The sequence below is a fragment of the Meriones unguiculatus genome, chromosome 6, assembly GCF_030254825.1.
Source record: "Meriones unguiculatus strain TT.TT164.6M chromosome 6, Bangor_MerUng_6.1, whole genome shotgun sequence".
NCBI lineage: Eukaryota > Metazoa > Chordata > Mammalia > Rodentia > Muridae > Meriones > Meriones unguiculatus.
Window position 1 is genome coordinate 41,616,414 of NC_083354.1, and position 24,357 is coordinate 41,640,770.

Consider the following 24,357-nt stretch of genomic DNA (forward strand, 5'->3'; position numbering starts at 1 on the left):
ACAGCCGGCAAGGTCTAAAACTGCCCTCCAAAACACACTCACACACATACAAAACACTGGTCCCAAGAACTCCCTTATCTTGTCCCCACAGTCTTCAAAGGAGAGTTGCTAGCAACTCACTAAGGTCCTTCCAGCCAGGCAGCAGAGACACTTCCTTACTCTTTTCATCAAGGCCATACTCACCTTGGCCCTATACAGGGCCCCACGTGACCAAGGCCCTGGTGCCATGCTCTTGATGGCTAGCATATGGCCAAGCTGCAGAAACACAAGGTTTATACCTGCAGTGGATCGGGAGGGATACCTGTCCCTGGTCTCCATGAATGCAGGCTGGCAGGGGGCTTTGGAGTCCATCTCCAGCTCAATTATCCACTGCCTGCTCTAAGCTTCCAGTGTCCCTCCCTCCTCTCCAAGCCCATTTCCTCACTGGACTTCAAGCAAAAGCCACTTTGCGAAATGGAAATGAACCATAAAAAAGACAACCTCCAGGAGGGTTGTGGAACTGTCTTTATTCCAGCCATCGTTATCCTAGAAGTCAGCCAGGATGGATACTCAGGACAACTTCCTGACTGCCTCACTCTACCTGCAGTGGCTCCCAACCTCCAAACAATGGGCAGGTGAGGCTGAAGTTACATGAGATGCTCCAAAGGACCGCTTCAGCATGCAGCCTCTCTCAGCAGAAGCCACCGTGCACATCCTCACTGTGTTTCCTGAGCAGAGCCTGGGGCTCAGAGGCATTCACATCCTCACAGCACCATCCCAGCCTCCCTGGTCACAGCGGAACTGCAGTCCAGCCTGAAGAGTGTGCCAGAGGTCCGAAGGCCCATTCCTGCCCAGGTGACTTATCTTCCACATTCAAAACCATCCCAAGTCACTTTAGTTGTTCCCAAATCAGGTCACAGAACAGCAGGAGACATTCCTTTGGCAAAAAAAGACACATTCTTATCCTGTATCTTGTATTGGTAAGTGAGACTTCGATCCCGCTGGGCTGTGGTCTGTGACAGCTTCCTCCAGAGGATGCTCAGCTGCAGAGGGAGAGAAGGATGAGGCAAGGGGCACCACCAAGGACCTGCTCCGCTGTGAATCACACTGGGCCTCCTGGTCACCTTCCATTGAGGCTTCTGTGACAGCTCAGGTAAATGTACCATATGCTAATGGGACCAACTTCTACAATAAACATTACCAGAGGCAAACATTATTAAGGTTTGCCTCTCCATTACAGCAGCTCAAATGCTTGCTTCTCATAGGAAAGTAAAGGATGAAAAGGTCCTCCAGAGGGGCTGGAGAGATGGCTCAGAGGTTAAGAACACTGTCTGCTCTTCCTCAAGGTGCTGAGTTCAATTCCCAGCAACCACATGGTGGCTCACAACCATCTTGGTGAGATATGGCTTACAGGTGTACATGCAGATAAAGTACTCATATATGTAAATAAATAAATAAATCTTAAATAAAAAAAAAAAGAAAAGAAAAGGAAGAAAGAAAGGAAAAATCCTCCAGAGAAAACCAGGGAAGTATTTTCATGTATTCTCCTTTCCTTTTCTTTCCTCCCCTCCTCTGCTTTCTTTCTGTTGTTGTTTTGAGATAATTGTGCGATATAGACCAGGTTGGCCACAGGGAGCTTCCTGCTTCTGCTTCCAGAGTGCTGGCATGTATGAACATTCCCCTCCCTCCTTTTGTACTTTGTTTTATTGTTTAGTACAAAGTTTGACCTTGGGGCCCTGTTCATGCTGTTCAAAGTGCTCTAACACTAACCTATACAAACATCACCAACTGCTCTTTAGTCCTCAAGCAAATTATTATTTTTATTTTATGTGTATACATGCAGGAGTATGTTTACCTGCATGTGGAGCATGTGAGTGCCTGGGGCCCACAGAAGCCAAAGAGGGAATTAGATCCCCAGGAACTGGAGTGACAGATGGTTGTGAGCCACCATGTGGTGCTGGGAACCAAACCTGGATCTCCTGAAAGACCTGCAAATACCCATAACCACCAAGCCATCTCTCCAGTCCTCTAGTCTTTTTTTTCTAAGCATGGTTCGGTGCTTGTTCGCTAGACTGATTTTGAAAATCAACACATAGCCAGGCAAGGTGACACACACCTGTTATCCCAGCACTCAGGAAGGCAGAGGCAGGCAGATCGATGAGAGTTCGAAGCCAGCCTGGTCTACAAAGTGAGTCCAGGACAGTCAAGGCTACACAGAAAAACCCTGTCACAATCAAACAAAAAAAAAGGAATCCAGTACGCCTGGATCCCATTCTTCATTTTTTTTTAAAGGTTTATTTATTTTATGTATATGAGTCTTCTATCTGCATTTACATCTGCCAGCAGAGGGAATCAGTTCACATTATAGATGATTGTGAGCCACCATGTGGTTGCTGGGAATTGAACTCATGATCTTTAGAAGAGCAGGCAGGGCTCTTAACCTCTGAGCCATCTCTCCAGCCCCCCACCCCCATCTTCATTTTTAAAGGAACCATGTTGAACAGAAAATGTAAATACTGCTACAGTATAAGAAAATAATTCTACTATTATCTGATAGTACAGCTGTAATCCATTCTGTATAACTATCTCCTTTTCAGAACACCACTTTGGCCACAAATGAAACCTCCAGGAAAAACATTTCCTGCTCCAGGAGTCTACATACCACCCGGTGCAGGACACTGACTCATATTCACAAAACTCAGGACATCCAAGGTTTCCTTTCCATCCAAAGCAGCCCATGGCTCAGCCTGTGTACCTGCCCATGCACGTCCTTGCAGAACCCGGTGGCCAGACCCTCAGCCCGCAGGATCAGGTGGCTTTGATGACTGAGGCCATTCAGCAGGGTGTCATTCTCTTCATCGTCAGCATCGCTGTTGTCATGCACAAGGGCCACCACATTTCCCTGCAGACACAAGATGGAAACCTGTTCCTCACCATATGGATACCAGAGAACAGCAGGCTTTCAGTGTCTCCACACCCCAGTTTCTGCACATCCTTCAGATCACCCTTCTATCCGCTGCTATAACAGCTCCTTCAGAAGAAAGACCCCAATTCTGATCATCTGCTGCACGCTTTCACCAACAAGTCCAACGGAAACTTCTGAACCAATTCATCTAAAACCAAACCCACCCTAGGAACTCAGTCTCTCTGTTCCTGAATACCATACTACCAGGGACTAGCAAGATGGCCCAGTGGGTAAAAGCACTTGTCATCCATCATGATGATCTCAATCAGCCCCCAGACCTCAGATAGTGGAAGGAGAGGAAGGGCTCCTGAAAGTTGTCTGTGGCCTGGTCATGTCCCCTCTACCAAATTAAGTATTTTAAAATTGCATTTATTTGGGCAGTGGTGGCGCAAGCCTTCAATCCCAACACTTGGGAGGCAGAGGCAGGCAGATCTCTGAGTTGGAGACCAGCCTGGTCTCCAGAGCGAGTTCCAGGACAGCCAGGGCTACACGAAGAAACCCTGTCTTAGGGGAAAAAAATTTTTTTTTTCATTTACTAGCCACCATTCTGCCAGGCACCATTCAGACAGTCAACAGCTCCTGAGAAGTCACTACATACCAGATAATATAAGACAGGAAAGAGATCTGGCCCCTGGAGACAGAAAGAGCCTGATAACCTAGGGTGACAGGACCGGCAGAGAAAGAGGCATGGTGTAGGGAGAACTCAAAGAATAGATGAGGAGGGCACATGTGACCTGATTGCCAAGCAAAATTAGCCAAACAGGAACGGAGGGTCTACCCCACCAAAAAGTGACAGGTTGGGGTGTAAAGTTCAGTGGTAGGGTACTCGCCTAGGATGCGTGGGGAAGTGACAGGTTGGGTTGGAGGTACAGCTTAATTTACCAATCACGTACAAGCTCCAGAGTTCAGTTCCAGGACCACTTAAGGCTGAAATATAGGGCTGGACAAATGGCTCAGTAGTAAAGGGCCTGTTGTGAAAGCAGGAGGACCTGATCGGACCCCTAGCACCTACATAAAGAGTCCAATGTGAGCAAGATATGGAGGTCACATCCTTTATCCTAGCACTCAGGAAGCAGAGGCAGCTTGGTCTACACAGTGAGTTTCCAGGATAGCCAGGGATACACAGTAAGATCATGTCTTTAAAAAAGTGAGTGTGTATGGGGTGGGGGGGGAGGGGATTAGGTACAGCTAGAGGGAGAGCTCTGTAATTAAAGAGTACTCACTGCTCTTCCAGAGGACCTAGGTTTGAATCTCAGCACCCACATGGTGGCCTTTTGGATGTTTGTGCCAGAAAGGCTATGTGAATTTTCTGTAGCAGCATGAGTGCTGTTGGCTGGGCCCAGAGTCAAAAACCAAGTTTTTCAAGTAAATAAAAGCCAACCATTTTATTGAGCTGCCTTGACACTGTGCAAAACAAAATGAAACAAACAAACAAACAAAAAACCACTGAGAAGAGAATGCCATTTAATATAAAGCCAGACGCTTGTATGGGTTTGTCTGCTTTGTTTGTTTGTTTGTCTTTGTTTTTGTTTTTGAGACAGGGTTTTTCTGCCTAACAGCCCTGGCTGTCCTGGAACTCTCTTTATAAATCAGGCTGGCCTCAAATTCACGGAGATCCCCCTGCCTCTGCCTCCTGAGTACTGGGATTAAAGGCATGTGCCAGCACAAGAGTCCTTAAAAAAAAAAAAAAAAAGGAACTTTTTAAAAAGTCAAATAAATAGTCATACAGACAGATAAGAAAATATTAAAAAAATAAAAAACAAAAGGGCAGATGTGAAGTCAGGGTAGTGCGCACATCCGGGACTCCAGTACTTGGAGGGCAGAGGAAGATCAGAAGTACAAGGTTACCCTCAGCTTCAAAGCAAGTTCAAGGTCACCCTGCCTGGAGAACATGAAGGCCTGCCTCAAAAAGCCAGACACGGCAGCGCACAAGTAACCGTGGCACTCTGGAGCGCTGTGGAGACGGGGCCCCGGGCGCTCAGGGGGGCAGCTAGTCTCGTCAAATAAATGGTCTCCAAGCCCCTTGCCCTTTCTTCCTTCCATGCTGGCTCTCAACACTGTCTGTCTGTCTGTCTGTCTGTCCCTCCCTCCCTGTGTCACTGGATCCTGGCCCTGTAACCAGCCAAGACAGTCTCAGCAGTCCCTTGAACACAGCTTTGGTAACACCCTGCTAATTCACTTTACTTCTCTCGCTGCTCTGCACCCTGAGTCTGGCCTCTCTCTCCACACAATGGCCACTAACGAGTTCCTAAGCCTGTGTCATCACCCACTCAACACTGGCCACTGTGGGCAGACACCAAGCCTCACTTCACTCAAGGTCTTTCTGCTCTTTGAGACATGGTCTTGCTACACAGTCCTGGCTGGCCTGGAACTATGTGGTCCGGGCTGGCCTAGAAGTTTGACGATTATAAACAAAATGCTGTCATGTTCGGCTTCTCACTCATTTGTTTTATTTTCTTCTTCCATTTTTTTATTAGCTTGTGTAGGCGGATGTGAAGGGTGGAGGTCAGAGGACAATTTTGTGAAGTGTGTTCTTTTCTTTCCTTTCATGTTTATGTGGGTTCTGGGGCTCAAACTCAAGTCATTAGGCTTCTGCAGCAAGCCCTGTTACCTGGCCTAAAACTCACAACCCTTCTCCCACAACGTCCCAAGTGCTGGGTTATAGACACGTGACATCATGTACTGTACAGCTGCACGTTACCTGTTGGAATTTTACGTATCACAGGTTGGCCTGGATTCACTATGTAGCTGAAGCTGACCTTGAACTTCTGACCCTCCTGCCTCTGCCTCCCAAAAGCAGAGAGCACAGTCATACACCACCACACCCAGTTTATACAGTGCTGGATGTCAAACCTTCGGTTTCATGCACGCTACTTAAGTATGTTAGCAACTGAACTAAATCCTAGCCAGCCCTACGTTACCACTTTTTAAAGAGGTTCAGTGAAAGGTTCTGTGTTCAGTCCCCAGGACTTTCACCATGAGGGAAGAAAACACAAAGCAGTTATGAGCCATTCTTTCAGCTGATATTCAAAGCTCACTAAAGAGGGACCCACAGGGCACACAGGCAGAGAATACTTCACTGTCACACAGTAATTTTGGGAGGTTTATTATTTAGCAATGCCACGTGGGGGAAGTAGGATGGGCAGGACAAAGACTTTCTGGGTCTACCAGAGGAAAGCTAAACTCAAAGCAGACGGACAAAGAAAGCACAACACACAGGCCCAGGCTCTCATGGAGCACAGCAGAGCGCTGACCCTGTCTCCCGGTACCTTCAGCTTGCAGCACACCGTGGCCCTGCAGTACTGCATGAAGTCCAGCACGGCAACTGCCCGCATGCCCAGGCTCAGCAGCACACTGAGGTTGTCCACCAACAGCACGGGGTACTTCCATGGCGTGTCCCCACTGTCCACAGGCATCAGGGTGTCCTGTACAAACTTATACAGTGACTGTAGGTTCCCTGTACTGGCGTCCCTAGACACACAGGAGAAAGTTGTCAGAGATTTTTTCAGTCAGACTCTACAAATGTCATGGGTTTGTTTTATTTTATTTTGAGACAGTGTCTCAAGAATCCCAGGCTGGCCTTGAGCTCACTATGTAGCCAAGGGTTGATTTTCTGACCCTACTGCTTCCACATCCTAAATGCTTCCTACCATGCACGACACCTGGTCTATGACACCAGGTCAAATGCAGGGCTTTGCGCACACTAGGCAAACTATCAACTGAGCTAGATCCCAGCTCTTCTCTTCTTTTCATAGAGGGATGCTGTAGAAGTGACCTGGAATTCATTATCCTGGTGTCTACCTCCCAAGGGCTAGCATTATGGACATGTATCACCAGGCCCAGCTCTACAGATGTTCATATGGGACAAAGTGGCATCAAGGAAGGGAGGAGAAGGCTGTATAATAGTCTTTGGCAAGCTAGAAAAGAAAATAAACACACACACACACAAATAAATTTGATTGTACTTCAAGTATTTTCTAAGGTCTACTGGGTACAAAAAATGGACAAACCAGAAGAGATAGGGTCCTGAAGAGGTAGTATAAAAATCTGACATGGTGGTTCATACCTATAGAAATGGGACAGTAGAAAGCTGGAAGCCAGCCTGGGGAGGGCAGTGAGACTGTCTCAAAAGAAAGACATAAAATTAAAAAGAGAGAACCATACAGCCCCAATCCATGAGCTGTGGCACCCAGAAGAATAAGTCAGAATGGGCAAGCAAAGAGGCCTCCCCAGGAGACTCCGAGTTGCTGGAGGAAGTTAAACAGCAATTCAAGTGTCTTGGTGATGGGTGGTTGTCTACAGGCTTCTGGTATAATGAGAAACCGACATGTTTCTGACACATACCACCAACCCACACCCATCTTCCCCAGGGATGTTGCAAGCTGTCACTTCCCAGCAGTGGGAGGAGGGATGGAGCACAGCGCCCAGGGTATCCAGGGTTATCCTCACTAGTAAGAACAGCTCCCCAAACACTGGGATCAGGTATAACCAGCCCCTGCAGTCAGATGCAATGCCAGGTGCTAAGGAATATGTCCCCCCCACACAGCATTCCAGCCACTCCATGAAGGTGTATCTGAAGGGCAGTGGGGAGAGCTCTTTCACGGTGTCCTCTGAGAAAGAGAAGGGATAGCAGCCAGTTAGAGGCTGATGTTCAGAAGGGTTGAGAAGACGGGCACAGCCAGTCTAGACCTGTGATGATGAAAAGGAGATGGCAACAATTTTCTGTTGCTGTTGTTAAAGAGTCATATAAGAGATGTTTAGGCAGGGCTGGAGAGATGGCTCAGTGGTTGAGAGCACTGCCTGCTCTTCTAGGGGTCCTGAGTTCAATTCCCAGCACCCACATGGTGACTACAACCATCTATACTGTGATCTGATGCCCTTTTCTAGCATGCAGGTATGCATGCAAATAGAGCACTCATACACAAAATAAATAAATCTTAAAAAAAAAAAAAAGAATATAAGAAAAGCTTTTTAAAAAGTGGGTGTTGGTGGCACAAGCACTCAAGAGTCAGAGACAGGTGAATCTTTGTGAGTTCAAGGCCAGCCAGGTCTAGAGAGTGAATTCCAGGACAGACAGCTGTTACACAGAGAAACCCTGTTTCAAAAGAACTGAGAGAGAAAGAGAGAGAGAGATTTAGGCTTACAGGTCATTTTTCTGCCTCAATTACCCAGTCTGTAGCTATAAAGCCAAACAACAAGGAACAATCAGCTAACAAACAAATACAGCTATGTTCCAATAAAATCATAACTACAAAAACAGGTCACTGGCCCATGACCCTTAGCTTCTCTATGAAGGCAAGAAGGAGCAAAGGTGGGCGCATGAGGGGTCTGAGGCACTATCAGAGAGCATTTCGCCATGCTGTACTCCCAGCAAATGATGCTTTCTATAGCTCTGGGTACCACTACCATCGGCTTCATGATGACAGCCAAGAGATATCTGACACATAGCAAACAGGGGACGTGTCTGATCCCAGGAGCCACTTCTGCCTTCCCACACAACACAGCAGCCCTTATCTGGCACCGCCCACCAGCACGTTGGTTCTAACCTGAGAAACTGCAGGGGATGAGGCTCCTTGTCCTGAGCATGGAAAAGGATATCCACAGAGGACTTGAGGCCCTCCAGGAACACAAGCTGCCCTCGTTCCCGTGCTGCTGTCAGGCTGACACCCTAAGGGTGACAAAAAACAGAGTGAATTGCTGTGCCCTGTGGGGAACCTTTCAGGGAAACCATACACTGACTAATAAGACGGCACAAGACATATTTCAAACCCTGAGGAAGTATTCCGGTCTGTTCCCATTCCGCTTTCAGAGGTTTGTGACAAGGCTTAGGTATCCCCAGCAGGCCTTGACTCAAAACATAGCAGAGCATGACCCTGACCTTTTTTTTTTCTCTGTGTAGCTCTGACTGTCCTGGAACTCAATTTGCAGACCAGGCTGGTCTTGAACTCAGAGAGAGAGGTCTGCCAACCTTGCTTCCTGAATGCTGAGATTATGTTTACTTTTTAATTATGTGTATGTGTCTATGCACACAGGTGCAGCTGCCTCAGGAGGTTGTAAGCTCCCTGCCAGGGAGCTAACTCAGATCTTCTAAGTACTCTTTTCCAATGACTTGTTTTTTAATAATTTAATTTTTATTTTATGTGCATTTAGTGTGAAGGTGTCAGGTCCCTTGAAATTGGCATTACATTGTGAACTGCCATGTGGGTGCTGGGAATTGAACCCGGGTCCTTTGGAAGAGCAGAGCAGACAGCGCTCTTAATAGCTGAGCCATCTATCTCTCCAGCCCCAAAACTTTTTTTTTTTAAGTACTCTTTTTGGAGACAAGGTTTCTCTGTGTAACCCTGGCTGTCTTGGACTCACTTTGTAGACTAGGCTGGCCTCGAACTCACAGAGATCCCACTGTCTCTACCTCCAGGTGCTGGGATTCAAGGTGTGCACCAGGCTAGCACTAGGTACTCTTAACCACTGAGCCACCTCTGCAGTCCCGACCCTGAACTTTTGTTCTCTTGCCTCTACCTCCTGAGTGCTAACTAAGGATGGGTGTCTGCTAGGTGAGTTACCTTTTCTTCCGTTTGTTTGTTGTTGTTGTTGTTGTTTTGGTTTTGCCTTTGAGACAGTGTCTCACAACTCAACCCTGGCTATCCTAGAACTCACTAACCAGACGAGACTGGTCTTGAACTCACAGAGACCACCTGTGCTGGGGTTAAAGTCTACAGAGTCCATTCCAGGACAGCCAAGAATACACAGAAAAAGTGTGCCTAGAAAAAAATCAAAACAACAAAGAAATAGAGAAACCCCTGTACCAGGCCATGCACGACACATGACACATGCTCTTTGGAAGGGGTACTCACCAGCTTCTGTCCCACAATATTGTAGTGGCTGAAGGACTGGACTAGTGCCACAAAGCAGACTTTACAATTAGCTAGAAAACAAAAAATCCTCTGCTTACAACCAGACACAAATACTTCATTCCTCTGGAAACAGGAGCAGTGCAGTAGGCCCAGACAACACCCAGAGGCCTTGAACTCTGATATACTTGTGCTTAATTTCAGGCTAAGAGGTACCCCTGCCCTCTCTTTATTTTGAGATAGGATCTCATGTGACACATACTAGTCTTCAGCTCCCTATATAGCACAGGATGACCTTGAACTCTTATTTGTTTGTTTGTCTTGTTTTGAGAAAGGGCTTCTCTGTGCAGCCCTGGCTATCTGGGAACTCACTTTGTAGACCAGACTGGCCTGGAACTCAAAAATCTGCCTGCCTCTGCCTCCTGAATACTGGGACTAAGGGCTTATGCAACTAACACCCGCTGACCTTGAACTCTTACTCCTCCAGCCTCTAACTCCTGAGTGCCAAGATTACCAGCATGAGCTCCCATACTTGGGCTTATATGGTGCTGGAAATCAACCCTGGGCAAGCACTCTGCAAAATGAGCTACAACTCCAAGCCCCTAAGGCACATTTAAAAAATTATTATTGTGTGTATACATGATGTCAATATATAGAAGTCAGAGACCAAGGGGGCTGGAGAGATGGCTCAGTGGTTAAGAGCCCTGTCTGCTCTTCTAGAGGTCCTGACTTCAATTCCTAGCAACCACATGGTGGTTCATAACCATCTACATAGGGATCAAGTCTTTGGAGTTTGTTCTCTTCTTCCACATTCACACAGGTTCCAAACATTGAACTCAGGTTGCCACGCTTGTGTGACAAGTGCTTTTACCCACTGAGCCATCTTAGAAGCCAAAATGTACATGTACTTTTTCCATTTTGTTTTCTAGTACTGGATATTAAACCCAGATCTACTAAGTTACATCTCCATCTCTTTTTGGTTATTGCATTTACTTATCTATCTGTCTGTCCATCTGCCTGTCTGTTTATCTATCTATCTATCTATCTATCTATCTATCTATCTATCTATCTGTCATCTACCTGTCTGTCTATTTATCTGTTTGGGGTGAAGAAGGACTGTGCGTATGTACCACAGTGTAAATACAGATGACAACCTCTGCGAGTTCTTCACTTCCACCATGGGGTCCTGGGGACTGACCTCACATCTCCAGGTTAGTGCAGACAGTGCTTTTTACCAACTGAGCTATCTTCCTGTAAGTATTCTGTATGCATGTGCACATGCGTGAGCATGTGTCTTCATGCCTGTATCACTGTGCCTGTGTGCTGGGGCCAAGATCGGGTGTCATGCTCTATTGTTTTCCGTCTTATTTCTGGAAACAGGGTCTTCACTGAAGCTGGGGCTCACTGTCGAGGCTGGCTGGCCACCAAGCTTCCAGGAGTCTCCCCCAACTCCTCCCCTCTCCTCTTGCTGTGGCTACAGATCTGTACCACATCTGGCTTTTCTGGAAGTGCCGAAGATCTGAACTCAGGTCCTCATGATCGCACAGCAGGATTTTACCAAATGCACTACCTCTGCAGCTCCTAGGTACTTAATTTTGTTCTGTTGTAAATCATGTCTCTTTTATAACTTTTTTTTTTGTGTTAACTGTTTAGATACAGGAATACAACTGATAAAGTCTTATAAGAACTAGAATTAAACTTCAAGAAACCACAGCTACTTACTGAGCCTTACTCATTCTAATAATTTATCATAGATTACTTTGCTTTTCTACGTTGAAAATCACATCATTTGAAAAAAGAAATTACTTCAAAGCTGTAAATTACTACAATGAGACATGCCAAAGGTCTACCTCATTATCGTGGTTGGTGGAATGCATCCTCAAGGAGAATCCGACAAAGACTGAGTCCTGTGCTGGGGATGTAGCTAAGATGACAAAACCTTGACCTGTATTCAAGAAGCACTGAGTTGGATCCCCAGCACTGAATAAAACCAGGACCCATGGCACACACCTGTATTTCAAGGACTTGAGAGTTGGAGAAAGGAGGAGCTGAAATTCTGGGTCATCCTCAGCTACATAGCAAGTTCAAGGCTAGCATGGGCTACAGGAGACTCTCACAATAATAGCACCACCAAAAAAATGGAGGGAGAGACTTTCCTAATATATTTCCGAATGTAAGCAACAGTGGCCATATTCTGTAGGAAGCAGTTAATGCAATGACAAATGTCAATGTGGCTGGGGAGGACTGAGACTTAAACACGGAACCAAGAAACACCTGAGTCAGGACGCCAGCTCAGGGGAGGTTGTGGCTACTACAGTGGACGGAGAAGGAAAAGAGGATCTGATGGTCACATGCCATTTCTTTGGCAGGGTGCAGTGATGCTCCGACAACCTGTTATATAATAGATGACCTGTTACCTAATAGAAGAGTTTACTGATTATCCAAACGCCAAAGCCAACACAAGTCAATGCTCTTCCCATTGCTTTCTTAGGGCTTTCTTCTCAATTTTCTTAGTTGTTAGTTTCCTTTTCTTGTTTTTGTTTGTTAATTTGTTTGTGTTTTTGTTTTCCCAAAACAGGGTTTCTCTGTGTAGCCCTGGCTATCCTGGAACTAGTTTTGTAGATCACGGTGGCCTTGAAGTCAAAGATCCACCTGCCTCTACCTCCCAAGTGCTGGGAATAAAGGTGTGTGCACCATGCCTGCTAAATTACTTATTTTTGTTTTAATTTGAAGTTACAGATGGTTGTCAGCCACATGTGCTGGAAATTAAACCTAAATCCACTGGGAAAGTAGCCAGTGCTCTTTTTGTTTGTTTGTTTGTTTGTTCAAGATAGGGTTTCTCCGTGCAGTCCTGGCTGTCCTGGACTTACTTTATAGACCAGACTGGCCTGAAACTCACATTGATCTGCCTGCCTCTGCCTCCCTGAGTGCTGGAATTAAAGGTGTGTAGCTTGTAGCCAGCGCTCTTAACCACTGAGCCATCTCTCCAGACCTGGGTTTCCTTTTCTATAGCATCAGGGAGTTACATACCTTTGAGGTAGAAAGAAAGGAAATGATGCACAAGAAAGCTGCCATCTGTCTTGGCATCACAGAGTAGAGTTAGTTTCCCCTGAAAGTTAAGAAGAACATATGGTGAATTAGACCCCCTGTGAAGAGGTGAGCCCCAACAAAGAAATTAAGTCAGTTTTGTACATTTCTACACTTGTACAGCTATTTGTTAACGTTCTATATACTAAGTTAACTCAATAATGAATAAACATCAGAGCCGAGGAGATGGCTCAGAGGGTAAAACACTCCCTGCGAAATAAAGAGGACCTGAGTTTGAATTCCCAGAACTTGAGGGAGCTCAGACCCAGTGGTGAACATCTGTAAGCTCACAGCTTCTACAGAGACACAGGGAGCAAAGACAGGGTCTCTACAAGCCAGTAAGCCAGCTAGTGTACTCAGTGAACACTGACTCAGAACAAAGAGGACTGACCACCGCACCCACACCAGTGCATGCAACTTCTGTGTGTGGGAACACACACACATGAAGATCAAGAGCTGAAGAACTGGAGAGACGACTTACAAGTTAAGGGTATATGCTGCTCTTGCAGGGGACTATGTTTGGTTCCCCAGACCAGCATCAGGCAGCTCACAACTGCCTATAACTCTAGCTCCAGATGCAGTAATACCTCTCACCTCTTCAGACACCTTCACCCATATGCATATACAGGAGCATACAAAATTAAAAATAAGTCATATCTTCTTCAGCTGCTTTCCATTGTGTTTATCAGTGCTGGGCCTCTTGATGACTGGCCAATTTCAGCTAACGTAGCCTGTCAGCCTGCCCCAGGGATCCCATCTCTTCAGTGCTGGGATTACAGGTGCCCTCTTGCCTGGTTTGGACATAGCTTCTTTTCTTTTTGTTTTTTTCTGACAGGGCTTCTCTGAAATTAAAAGTCGTGGGCCACCAGGCCTGGTTTGACATACTTCATCCACTGTGCTATACCCTGACCCAGTTCTTGCCAAGGGCTTCTGATAACAAAGATCCCCCAATGGCCTTGGTTCAAACTGGACTCAGCACAGTGATCCCTGGAAAGCCCTATAAAGACGGTATCAGCATCGTCTAGCTACCTACTCCAGCCATTCCTAGTTCTGTGACAGACAACATCAGGCTCGAGGGGTGTCACACATCACATCAGTGCTGTGCCAATTTTAGGCAAAGGTGCCTAATGTCTCTGGGTTTCACCCCCCTCCATACATACACATACAAAACGTCAAACCACACTGCCTGGCCTTGAAGACATTTCCCCATGCACTGTGGTCATTTCCTGTTGTCATTGTGGATCTGGGGAAATGCCCTAGCAACTCGAAAAGTAGCCATAGCTAACTGGAGACTTGGCTAGACAAGAACTGTTAGGCAAATAGAATCCACAAGGATCTATTCAAAGTTACAATTTGCCTGGCACCATAGATTTTATAAAAGGTGACAAGAAACATTTGGCGGCGAAATGAGCTAATTCAAGGCAAGATAAAGTATATAAATGCAGGTGTATTGGGAGCAGCTCTTGGTGGGCTCACTGGTCCCAAAGAACGGGACCAGAGAAGTCACCATGCAGGCGAAGACAGAAGGTTCGCACGCAGAGAGGGGGAGAGAGAGAAGAGAGAAGAGAGACAGAAAGAAAAAAAAAAAAACGCAGAAAGAAGGAGGGGAGACCTAAAATGTCTGGATTATATAGTAACGAGCCCCTGGACTGGAGAGTTCAGGGTAGAGGGCAGGGTATGCCGGCTACAGCCAGCAGCAGGGATGCTGGGAGAACTTGGAGGTCAGGTCCGCCTTGGTTCAAAAGACACCTTAACTGTTTGTCCCTGGTCTGAAGCCCAACAAAAGGCTGGTCACACACAGTATGTTCATTGCAAACTATAGAATAAGACAGAAAGATGTACTCTGGGAGAGCTGGACTTCGCGGTTCCGTGCACAGTGAGGAGGCTGAGGAAAACAGAGTGGACGGGCTATGCTGAAGGCTTAAGGCAATCAGATGGTGAACTTTGAACAGTTCTTAGACACCATCAGAACTAGGCAGAGTGGCAGCAGCGCTCCATGCTACGTGTAGAATGCTCCAGGGTGGAGGGAGACTCGGGGCAGGCTCTCCTTTCGGCCTGCCCTGCAACCGCCTCTGGGCGCCAGTGCACACGGTATGAAGTACACGGTCCTGGGAGGTGGAAACGGCACACAAAGACCCTACGAACACTCAACAGAAGCTCCTGCAGGCCCGGCACACAGCCGCAGCTTCGGCGAGCCCTCTCCAAACTACAACTCCCAGATGCCTTGGGTTTACGGCAGCCGCGCCTGTTCTACCGCGCAGCATGCCGGATGCAAGGTTCCGGCACGAGCCGGGTACCCGCCCTCTTCCGGGCCTCTTGACATCTTACCTGCTCGGTCCTGTCTGGGGCGGTGCTGAGAAGGTTATTGAGTTCCGGGAACATTGCGAACTGAGATTTAAAAAAAAAAAAAGAAAGAAAAAATGATGATGGTTCTACACAAAGAATGAAGGCCCAAGAGCAACACGCGCGAGAGCGTGCTCACGCGCTAGGAGGTGCGCATGCGTGGTCCCACCCCCGCGTCCCCCGCGTCAGCCAATCAGGCTCCGGCCTGTGGTGTTGCTGGGCAAATGCGTGCGCACACGTCTCAGCCATCCTGAGCCGTAGAGTGGTCCCTCATTCAAGTAATGGGCTTTTCGGCTGGCCTCTAGTTGTGGCTACACGTGTGCCGACGCTCCCTCACGGCTTAGCGAGATGAGCGAGCTTCCTCTTTTCACTGGGCCCGGCTCCTCCGGGTCTTAGTCTTTCCACGTGGCTTCCTCGTGTGTTGCACACAAATTTGGGCTGGATCCGTGGAACATCCTGGGAAGATGCTGGAGAGTGGGGCGGTCTTCGCAAAAAAGCAGAAAAACAACGAAACTTACTAGCACAGAATTGCATCCTGAAAAGTTTTGAGGCTAAAAGCAAAAGCCATGGGCCTAAAGAGCTTCCCAGGTATTAAAGGCTCTTGTTGCTCCTTCGGAGGACCAGCCTTTGGTTCTCGGTACCCACACTGGGTTGCTCTGCTTTCACTGCAGCTCCGAGGGAGCCAACGCCCCCCTACGGCCTCTGCGGCACCTGCATACACACAGCATACACAAAAATGTTAAGGGGGCTTACAATTTAAGGGCTCAGCAGAATCTAGAGGACCCTAATTTGATTCTCGCTATCCACATGGCCACACATAACCCTCTAACTGCAGTCCCAGGGAATCCGATACCCTCTTCTGGCCTATGAGACTACCGCTAAAGAATGAAAAATAATGGAACTGGGCGTTGTGGGGCATGCCTTTAATCCCAGCGCTAAGGAGGCAGAAACCTTGTCTCGAAAAGCAAGCAAACAAACAGAAGAAGAGGAGAAGGAGGAGAAGAAGTTATTGTGGGGGAGGGGGAGAGAGAGGAGGACGCCCATGACTGAGAAAAAGACAAAGAGAGTTAGAGAAAGAGGACTAAGAGACTGAAGGGTGTCAGGTGGGTCCTTTTATCTGTCACACACCTGGCAGCAGCAGGAGATTGGAATAAGAGGTGGTGGCACAGACCTTTATCACAGCACTTGGGAGGCATAGGCAAGCATCTCGAGTTCGAGGCCAGCCTGATCTACAGATGAGTGCCAGGGCTACACAGAGAAACTCTGTCCCGAAGAAACAACAATAAGTAAATAATGCAATATAGAGAGAATATATACTTAAACACAATGTATGTAAAAACAACAACAACGAAAGAGGTTACAAATGTGAAAGAGAGCAAGGAGAAGTATGTGGTTTGGAGTAAGGAAAGGGAAAGGGGAAATGATGTAATTATAATCTCAAAAGAAATAATTAAAAAGGATAAAAGTAAATATAAAAACCTCCATTCTCTGTAGGCTCTGTAGAGAAAACTAAGAACTAGATAGGGGTTTTGAACTTAAAAGTAGTTGTCAGAGGTGGTTTTACTAAGAAACTGGGTTTGGAGCTGAAGAGTTAAGAGCATTGGGGGCTCTTCCAAAGGACACAGGCTCAATTCCCAGCACCCACATAGCAGCACACAGCCGTCTGTAATTTCAATTCCAGTGATTGGCTGCCCTCTTCTGGCCTTTTTAGGAACTAGGCGTGCACATGGTGAAAAGTGCACAGGCATGCATAACACCCATTCATGGCTTTGCTTTTGTTTTGTTTTTTGAGACAGGATTGCTCTCTGTAGCCTTGGCTGTCCTGGACTCGCTTTGTAGACAGGGCTGGCCTCAAACTCACAGAGATCCGACTGCCTCTACTTCTGCCTCTCTGAGTGATAAGAGTTACACTTCATTTTCATATATTGATTTTTCCTTCATCCTTGCTAAACTCACTAATTTTTGTAGCTTTTAAAAGATTCCATTGACTCTTCTGAGTAAATGAGCATAGTGCCAATGAGTAGAATTGTTTTATTGTTCCCTCTCTCACCTCGGTACCTTTTATTTTCTTGTTTAAGTGCTTTGGCTGGAAATGGTGAAAACACATAAGTCTTGTTTCTTATTTTAAGGGAAAACCATTGGTTCTTCACCATGAAATAGTATGTTGCAGGCTTTTCATGGCTTCAATTTATTAGGTTGAAAATTCCTTCCTAGTTCTGCCCCCTTAGACTTTTTTGGGGCTTCTTTCCCTGGCATGGGGAGCATTTTGTATCCTGAACATTTGAGAGTGACCCTCGGCAAACTCCAAGTTCTGTGTCTCATTGTCTTCTCTGGTATGCCATCCTAAGAAGTCAAGGGTCAGCCAGTGACAGCGCACACCTTTAATCCCAGCATTCAGGACACAGAGGCAGGTGGATCTCTCCATTTAAGGTCAGCCTGGTCTACAAAAGGAGTTCTAGGACAGCCAAGAGAAACCCTGTCTGGAAAACAACAAGAGTAGGGGCCAAAGTGATGGCTCAAGGGTAGGAGCACTAGATGCTCTTGTAGGGGAAGAGCATTCACCTGCCTCTGCCTCCCAAGTGCCAGGATTAAAGGATGTGAGTCAAGAAATCCTGTTTTCAAAACAAAAACAACAACAACCTCTAAGTGTTCTTGTTTCTCTCCCCACCTCCCTTAGCTCCAGTCCTTCCAGCTCATTCTGGAAGTTGGAGATGTGCCTCCCCAATGAAGACACTGTTTTTCCAAGGGCATACATTCAGTTCCGGGCACACACACCTGCTTGTAATACCACCTCCAGAGGATCGGAAGCCCTTTTATGATCTCTTCAAGCATTTACATACACAGCAGATACATTGGCATACATGCATACACTTAAAAAAATAATAAATGGGGCTGGGCAGTGGTGGGATACATGCCTTTAATTCTGGCCCTCAGGAGACAGAAGGAGGCAGATCTCTCTGAGTTTGAGGCCAGCCTGGGCTACTGAGCAAGTCCTAGGACAGCCAGAGCTATACAAAAAGAAACCCTGTCTCAAAAAAAAAAAAAAAAAAAAGATGATGATGATGATGATGATAAAGAGATAGGGCTAAAGAGATAGTTCAAGGTGTAGGAACACTGGATGCTCTTCCCAAGGACCTAGATTTGGTTCCCAACATTCACACAATATCCAGGGGATCTGACACCCCCAGTTTCACCTCTTCTGACCCCCACAGACACCAGGCACACATGTGGTGCACATACTTAGATGCAGGCAAACATACTCATACACATAAAATTCAATTAAATCATCTGGGCAGGCAGGGCAGCAGAGAAGAAAGACTAGGGACAGACACAGGGAAGGGCTTCTGGACTAAGATTTTCTGAGGAATGAGGGAAAGGAGCATCAGTGAAGAAGGAGAACTGTCATCATACACTGACAACATGGGCTCTGCACTCACTCTATCTGGGCGTGAAAATATTTTTATTTTATTTTATTATATTTTAAGAGCACTTGCTACTGGGCACAGTGGTACATGCCTGCAATGCTGCTGGGCACAGTGGCACACACCTGTAATCCTAGCACTCGGGAGGCAGAGGCAGGTGGATTTCTGTGAGTTCAAGGTCAGCCTGGTCTACAAAGCCAGTCCAGGACAGCCAGAACTATACAGAAAAGCCCTGTCCTGAAAAACCAAAATTAATTAGTTAATTGATTGATTAATTAAATCTTCAAAAACAAAATAGCCAGGAATGCCTTTAATCCTAGCACTCAAAAGGCAGCACCAGGTGGATTTCTGTGAGTCTGAGGCCATCCTGGTCTTCATAGAGTGACAGACCAACTAGGGACACACGATGAGACCCTGTCTCAATACTGAAAATGACGATGATGATAAGGAGGACAATGAGTGCTACTAACGAGACTATTCCAGGCCTCGGGCCTTCTCAACTTTAAAGCCTTTATTCTCATGACTGTGTCCTTGATTTCACCTCTCTGGCAAGCATTCCTGTCACGTTGTTTACCTCCTGGGCACAGCACTTGCTTCTGCCATCTGTCTGGGCTGGAGCTGAAGGTGAACCTATATAACCCACAGCTGGCTAAAGGAAAGAGCTGGAGGCAAGTTGGACCATTTCCTACAAGCCCACCAGAGGGCAGCAAACACTGGTTAATGCTGCTGGGTTAACAAGTCCGGAGGATTGATGAAGCAGAGGTCGTCTGCCTGTGTGGCTCCCAAGGACAATCTCCACACAGCTCTTTTAGTACACCTCTCTCTCTCTCTCTCTCTCTCTCTCTCTCTCTCTCCTCTCTCTCTCTCTCTCTCTCTCTCTCTCTCTCTCTCTCTCTCTGTCTCTCTCAGGCACACACACAGAGTTAAAAAAACAAATAAGTAAATAGCTTAGAGAGAGAGGTAAGAAGAGAGACAGAGAAGAAGAGAGAGAGGGAAGAAGAGAGACAGGGAAGAAGAGAGAGAGAGAGGCAGGCCTGGGCATTAATAAATGCGTACAGCAGTTGAGAGCCACCTGATACCAGGGTGCTGGGAACTGAGCTCAAATCCACTGGACAAGTACCGCAGGCTCTTAGCCATCTCTCCAGAGCTTTAGCTCTCCTCTTCAGAAGGTGGGGCAGGAGGATATCTGTGAATTCAAGGCCAGCCTGCTCTCCATATCAAGTTCCAGGCCAGCTGGGACCCTGTTGTGCCAGGGTCTGCCTCAGCCCTCAGTGGCCTATGTCTTCGGTGGCCCTCGGTCTCCGCTGTCCTGCAGCTTACCTGCTCTTTTCAGGGCCACATGATCTGTGTCCACACCTCTTGTCCTAAGCCGTTTCCTCATCGATCTGTAGCTCCATGCACTCCGTTGCTCTAGCCCACAAAGCCCCAGCTGAGTACATCCTGTGAGAGGCATGGAGTCGCCCATCAGCTCTCTTTAGAAGGCTTCTGTAGCTATCTGGAAGAGACACCACAACCACCGCAACTTCTCTAAAGGAAAGCACTTAATTGGGGCTCGCTTATGGTTCAGAGGTTTAGTCCATTATCAGCCTGGCAGAAAGCATGGTGACATGCAGGCAGATGTGATGGAGAAGTAGCTTAGAGTTCTACATCCGGATCCTCGGGCATCAGGAAGAGAGCGTGGCCACTAGGCCTGGCTTAAGCTTCTCAAACCTCAGAGCCCACCCCCAGTGACACACCTCCTCAAACAAGGCCACACCTACTCCAGCACGGCCACGCCCCATGAGTCTATGGGGGCATTTTCAAACTTCCAAACCCGCTGAATCATCTCACCAGTCTAGCACCTTGTTTTTCTAAAGACAAGATTTCTTAATTAAAAAACAAAATTACATGCATCTATTTACATGTACATGTGATAACGACTGTGGAGGTCAGAAGGCAGCTGACAGGAGCTGGTTCTCGCCTTCCACCGTGAGGGTGCTGGGGGATCCAACTCAGGTCATCAGGCTTGGCCAGCAGGCACCACTGAGCCATCTCGCCAGAGGAGACCGGGTTTCTAAGATCTTAGGCTTGCCAATTAGGGTAGGCTGGCTGGAAAGAACTCCAAGGGGCTGTAGAGGCTAAGCACGGAATTCATGGAGGGACAGCCCAGGAACCCTCCGGGCTTACAGGGAAGGTGGGGGGCAGCAGGGAGCCCTGTGGGCTGTGGTTCCGGAGGGTCTATCTGCACAGTGGTGCCCTTAGCCCTGGGGTGCGGCCGGGCCCCGTTCCGGCTGACACGGAGAGCAAGTGCCCTCCCGACTCCCTGACACCAAGCGCAGACACGGCAGCCCTCGGTCTGCGCCGCCCTCTGGAGGCTCGACGGGGCCACGAGAGGAAGAAGTCGCTATTTACAGTTTCCACTGCCACCTGGGCCCTGAGTGGAAAGGGTGGCTTGTGTGGACCGGGGAGGCAGGGTTGGGATGAGACTCGAGAGAGAAGGCCGTGAATGGGCCTTTCGGAAGCAGGGCTCTGAGGAGCTGTGGCCGCCACCTCAGCCCTGAAAGAAACGAGGCTGCGGAGACGGGGAGGCAGAGCTGTGAAGGGAGCCGAAGGCTTTGAATATCTTGATGAGATGCCGTGGAGACAGCCCCCAGGGGCTTTTCTTTCCGGCTCCTGTAATAGTTTTGTCAGAGCGTTTTCATGGTCTATTGACTTTTTCCTCCTCAAAGTCTAGTGGCCGTTAAGCTGTGTCAGGATAGCCTGTGGGGAGCCTGGGCTACTTCTGCTATGTTGTCTCTCCCAGGGCTTTCTGTGCAGATGTGGGGGAAGACCAGAAAAGTTTTCAAAACTGGAGCCACAAGAGTTGTATTTCCTATAGCCTCAATGTGTTTCTACAAAAGTATGGAGCTATGAAAATCCAAGTGCCATTTCCAGGGGCCATGATTGCCAACTGGCAATTCAGCAGCACGTACTATCCACAGCAATCCCCGTACATTAACAGTCAAAAAGTGTCTCACGTGTGGGTAATCACTCCCCAGTCCACCTCACGACAATCAGAAAAGAAACACTGGTTTGAGGGTATAGCTCAGTGGGTAGAACGCTAGCCTAGCATGCAAGAGGTTCAGATTCAGTGGATCCTCGGCACACCATAAAAGCTGAGCCTAGGGGGCTGGAGAGATGGCTCAGAGGTTAAGAGCATGGTCTGCTCTTCCTAAGGTCCTGAGTTCAATTCCCAGCAACCACATGGTGGTTTACAATTATATACAATGAGATCTGGTGCCCTCTTCTAGCGTGTAGGCATACATGCAGACGGAATACTGTATACATAATAAATAAATAAATAAATCTTACAAAAAAAAAAAGCTGAATTTAGGGCTGGGCACATTTAAGCCCTGCACGTGGGTGGTACGTGGGTGGTAAAGGCAGGAGGATCTTTTAGCAATGTAGTGAGTTTGAGGCTAGCTTATGCTAGGTGAGACCCTGTCAAAAGAGAGAAAGATCTCTAGAAATGGTCCCAAGGAAGTGGCTCTCAATCTTCCTAATGCTTTGACCTTTAATATAGGCTCCTCCTGTGGTGACCCCCAACCATAACATTATTCCGTTGCTACTTCATAGCTGTAATTTTGATAGTGCTATGAATTGTAATGTAAATACCTGATATGCAGAGTTATCTAATATTCGGGGCCCAAAGCAGTCGAGACCCACCGGTTGAGAACTGCTGAGCAGTTCCAAGAGAAAATAAAATACTATTAATTCAGGAAGAATCTACTTAAATTTAGTAAAACAAGCAAAACAATCAAAGTTGTGGTTTGTTCATTTAGTTTTAATGTTTTGTTGTTTGAAACAGGGTCTCACTGTATACTTGGCTATCCAAGAACCTGCTAGGTAGACCAAGCTGGCTTTGAACTCATAAAGATCAGCCTTCCTTCGCCTCCAGAAAGCTGGGGTTAAATGCATATGCCCTCATGCCCAGCATTGTTTGTTTGTTGAAACAATATCTTATTTAGGTCAGGAATGGCCTCAAATTCACTATGTAGCAGAACATGGCCTTAAAAACCTCTTTAATTTTATATTTTTTATTTTATTTATGTATTTATTTTGGGGGATGTTATGACCATGCTCCTGCCACTGTGCACCTGGAGAAAAGGGAATTTGCAGCAGTCAGCTTTCTCTACCAGGATCCCCCTGTTTCCACCTGCCCTCTTGCCATCACTGGCATTATAAGCATGTCCCACTGTGCCTGGCTTTTGTGTGGGTTCTGGGTACTCCACTCCAAACTGGCATGTGTGGTAGCACATACCTGCAATCCAAAAATTTCTGAGATAGAGGTAGGCAGATCTCTATGAGTTTGGTGTTGGCCTGGTCTACATAGAGAGTTGCCATTCAAACAGGGCTACACAGAGAGGCCCTCTCTCAACAAACAAATAAACAAACAAAACCAAAATCCAGCTGGCCCGAGGTTGCACATGCCTGTAATCCCAGCACTTGGGAGGAAGAGGCAGGCGGATCTCTGGGAATTTGAGGCCAGCCTGGTCTATAAAGTGAGTCTAGGACAGCCAAGGCTACACAGAGAAACCCTGTCTCAAAAAACTAAACAAACAAAAAATCATATCAGGGTTCCTTGTTTCAGCTGCCAAAGGACTTTCTTCCCTGAACCTACAAGTTAAGCACTCTTAATAGCTGAGACATCTCTCCAGCCTCAAGAAAGGTTTTAGTATAGATTTCAGAGTAGGTGTTGAAAACCGGGCACTCTGGGAGGCAGAGGCAGGCAGATCTCCATGAGTTTGAGGAGAGCCAAGCCTACATAGAGAGAAAAGAAAAAAAAAAAAAGAATAGGTGTTGAGGGTATTCTTTTAACTTTTTAGTTTGGAAAGAGTCTCAGTAAGTTGTCAGATAGACCTTGAACTTGTGATCCCCCTTCTTCAGCCTTCCAAGTAGCTGGATTACAGACTGCCAGGTGTGGCAACATTCTATACATGTGTTGATCAAGAGCGGGGCAGAAGTGATGAAAGTGATCTTCAACGGGAAAAGGCAATTCATTTGTGCCTGGTGCTCTCAGATGCGTTACGGTGGAGCCCTGGTGGTTCTGAGAGAAGTCTGGCCTGGAATCTGCTCTGGTGAAGAGATCACGTGCAAAGACCCTGGGGAGACAGTGAGAGAGGCCAAGGACCCCCTGCGGTGCCATGTGTGCCATGTGGCCATCGGTGCCACGATTGCCAGCCGTGTGATCTTCAAAGTGAAGATCCCAGCACCATCTCTCCGGGGATCACAGTCTCGGGGAGACCCTGAGCCAGAACCCCCAGCTGAGATGCTCCACATTTCTGGCCACAGGCACCAGGATAGACAGAGTTTGAGCCACCAAGTCTGGGAGTGTTATGGCTAATGCAGCCGTAGAGACTGAAGCCTTTTGTTTGCCCCGTCTCAAACTCCAGGCCACGCAGTCCCCTGCCACCCCCTGCTCCCTTCTCTGCTGTGTTTTCTTCTTCGTTAGCATTCCTCATACCTACAATACTATGTGTTTCAGGGTCATTGCTGAACTCCCAGGGTATACATGGTTTTGAACGGTGAGAGCTCAGAATTTGCTAACTACAAGAATCAACAGTAAAGCCAGGCGGGTGAGAGAGTGGACACAAGCATCAGGGAATTTAATTTCCTGTGTATCTCCTTCCTTCCTCCCTCCCTCCCTTCCCTCTTGTGCTCAACATGTGCTCTACCACATGCTTATGTTCTTTAA

The 24,357-nt window shown here is 47.2% G+C and overlaps 1 protein-coding gene across 2 annotated transcripts; it reads right to left on the reverse strand.

The window, feature by feature from the left end:
• Positions 1 to 481: 481 nt before the first annotated feature.
• On the reverse strand, positions 482 to 15,394 carry Elp6 (elongator acetyltransferase complex subunit 6). 2 transcript variants are annotated; one of them, XM_021647905.2, is made up of 7 exons: positions 15,208 to 15,394; positions 12,823 to 12,901; positions 9,796 to 9,866; positions 8,491 to 8,612; positions 6,214 to 6,415; positions 2,735 to 2,881; positions 482 to 1,022 (listed from the first exon to the last, which is right to left on the reverse strand). In XM_021647905.2, the coding sequence occupies exons 1-7, from the start codon at positions 15,259 to 15,261 to the stop codon at positions 894 to 896; spliced, it is 804 nt and encodes a 267-aa protein (XP_021503580.1). In that variant the 5' UTR covers positions 15,262 to 15,394; the 3' UTR covers positions 482 to 893. The 2 variants fall into 2 exon arrangements, with proteins under 2 accessions (XP_021503580.1, XP_060241190.1); XM_060385207.1 differs by lacking the exon at positions 9,796 to 9,866 and having other exon boundaries at positions 15,208 to 15,268.
• Between the last annotated feature and the right edge of the window lie 8,963 nt (positions 15,395 to 24,357).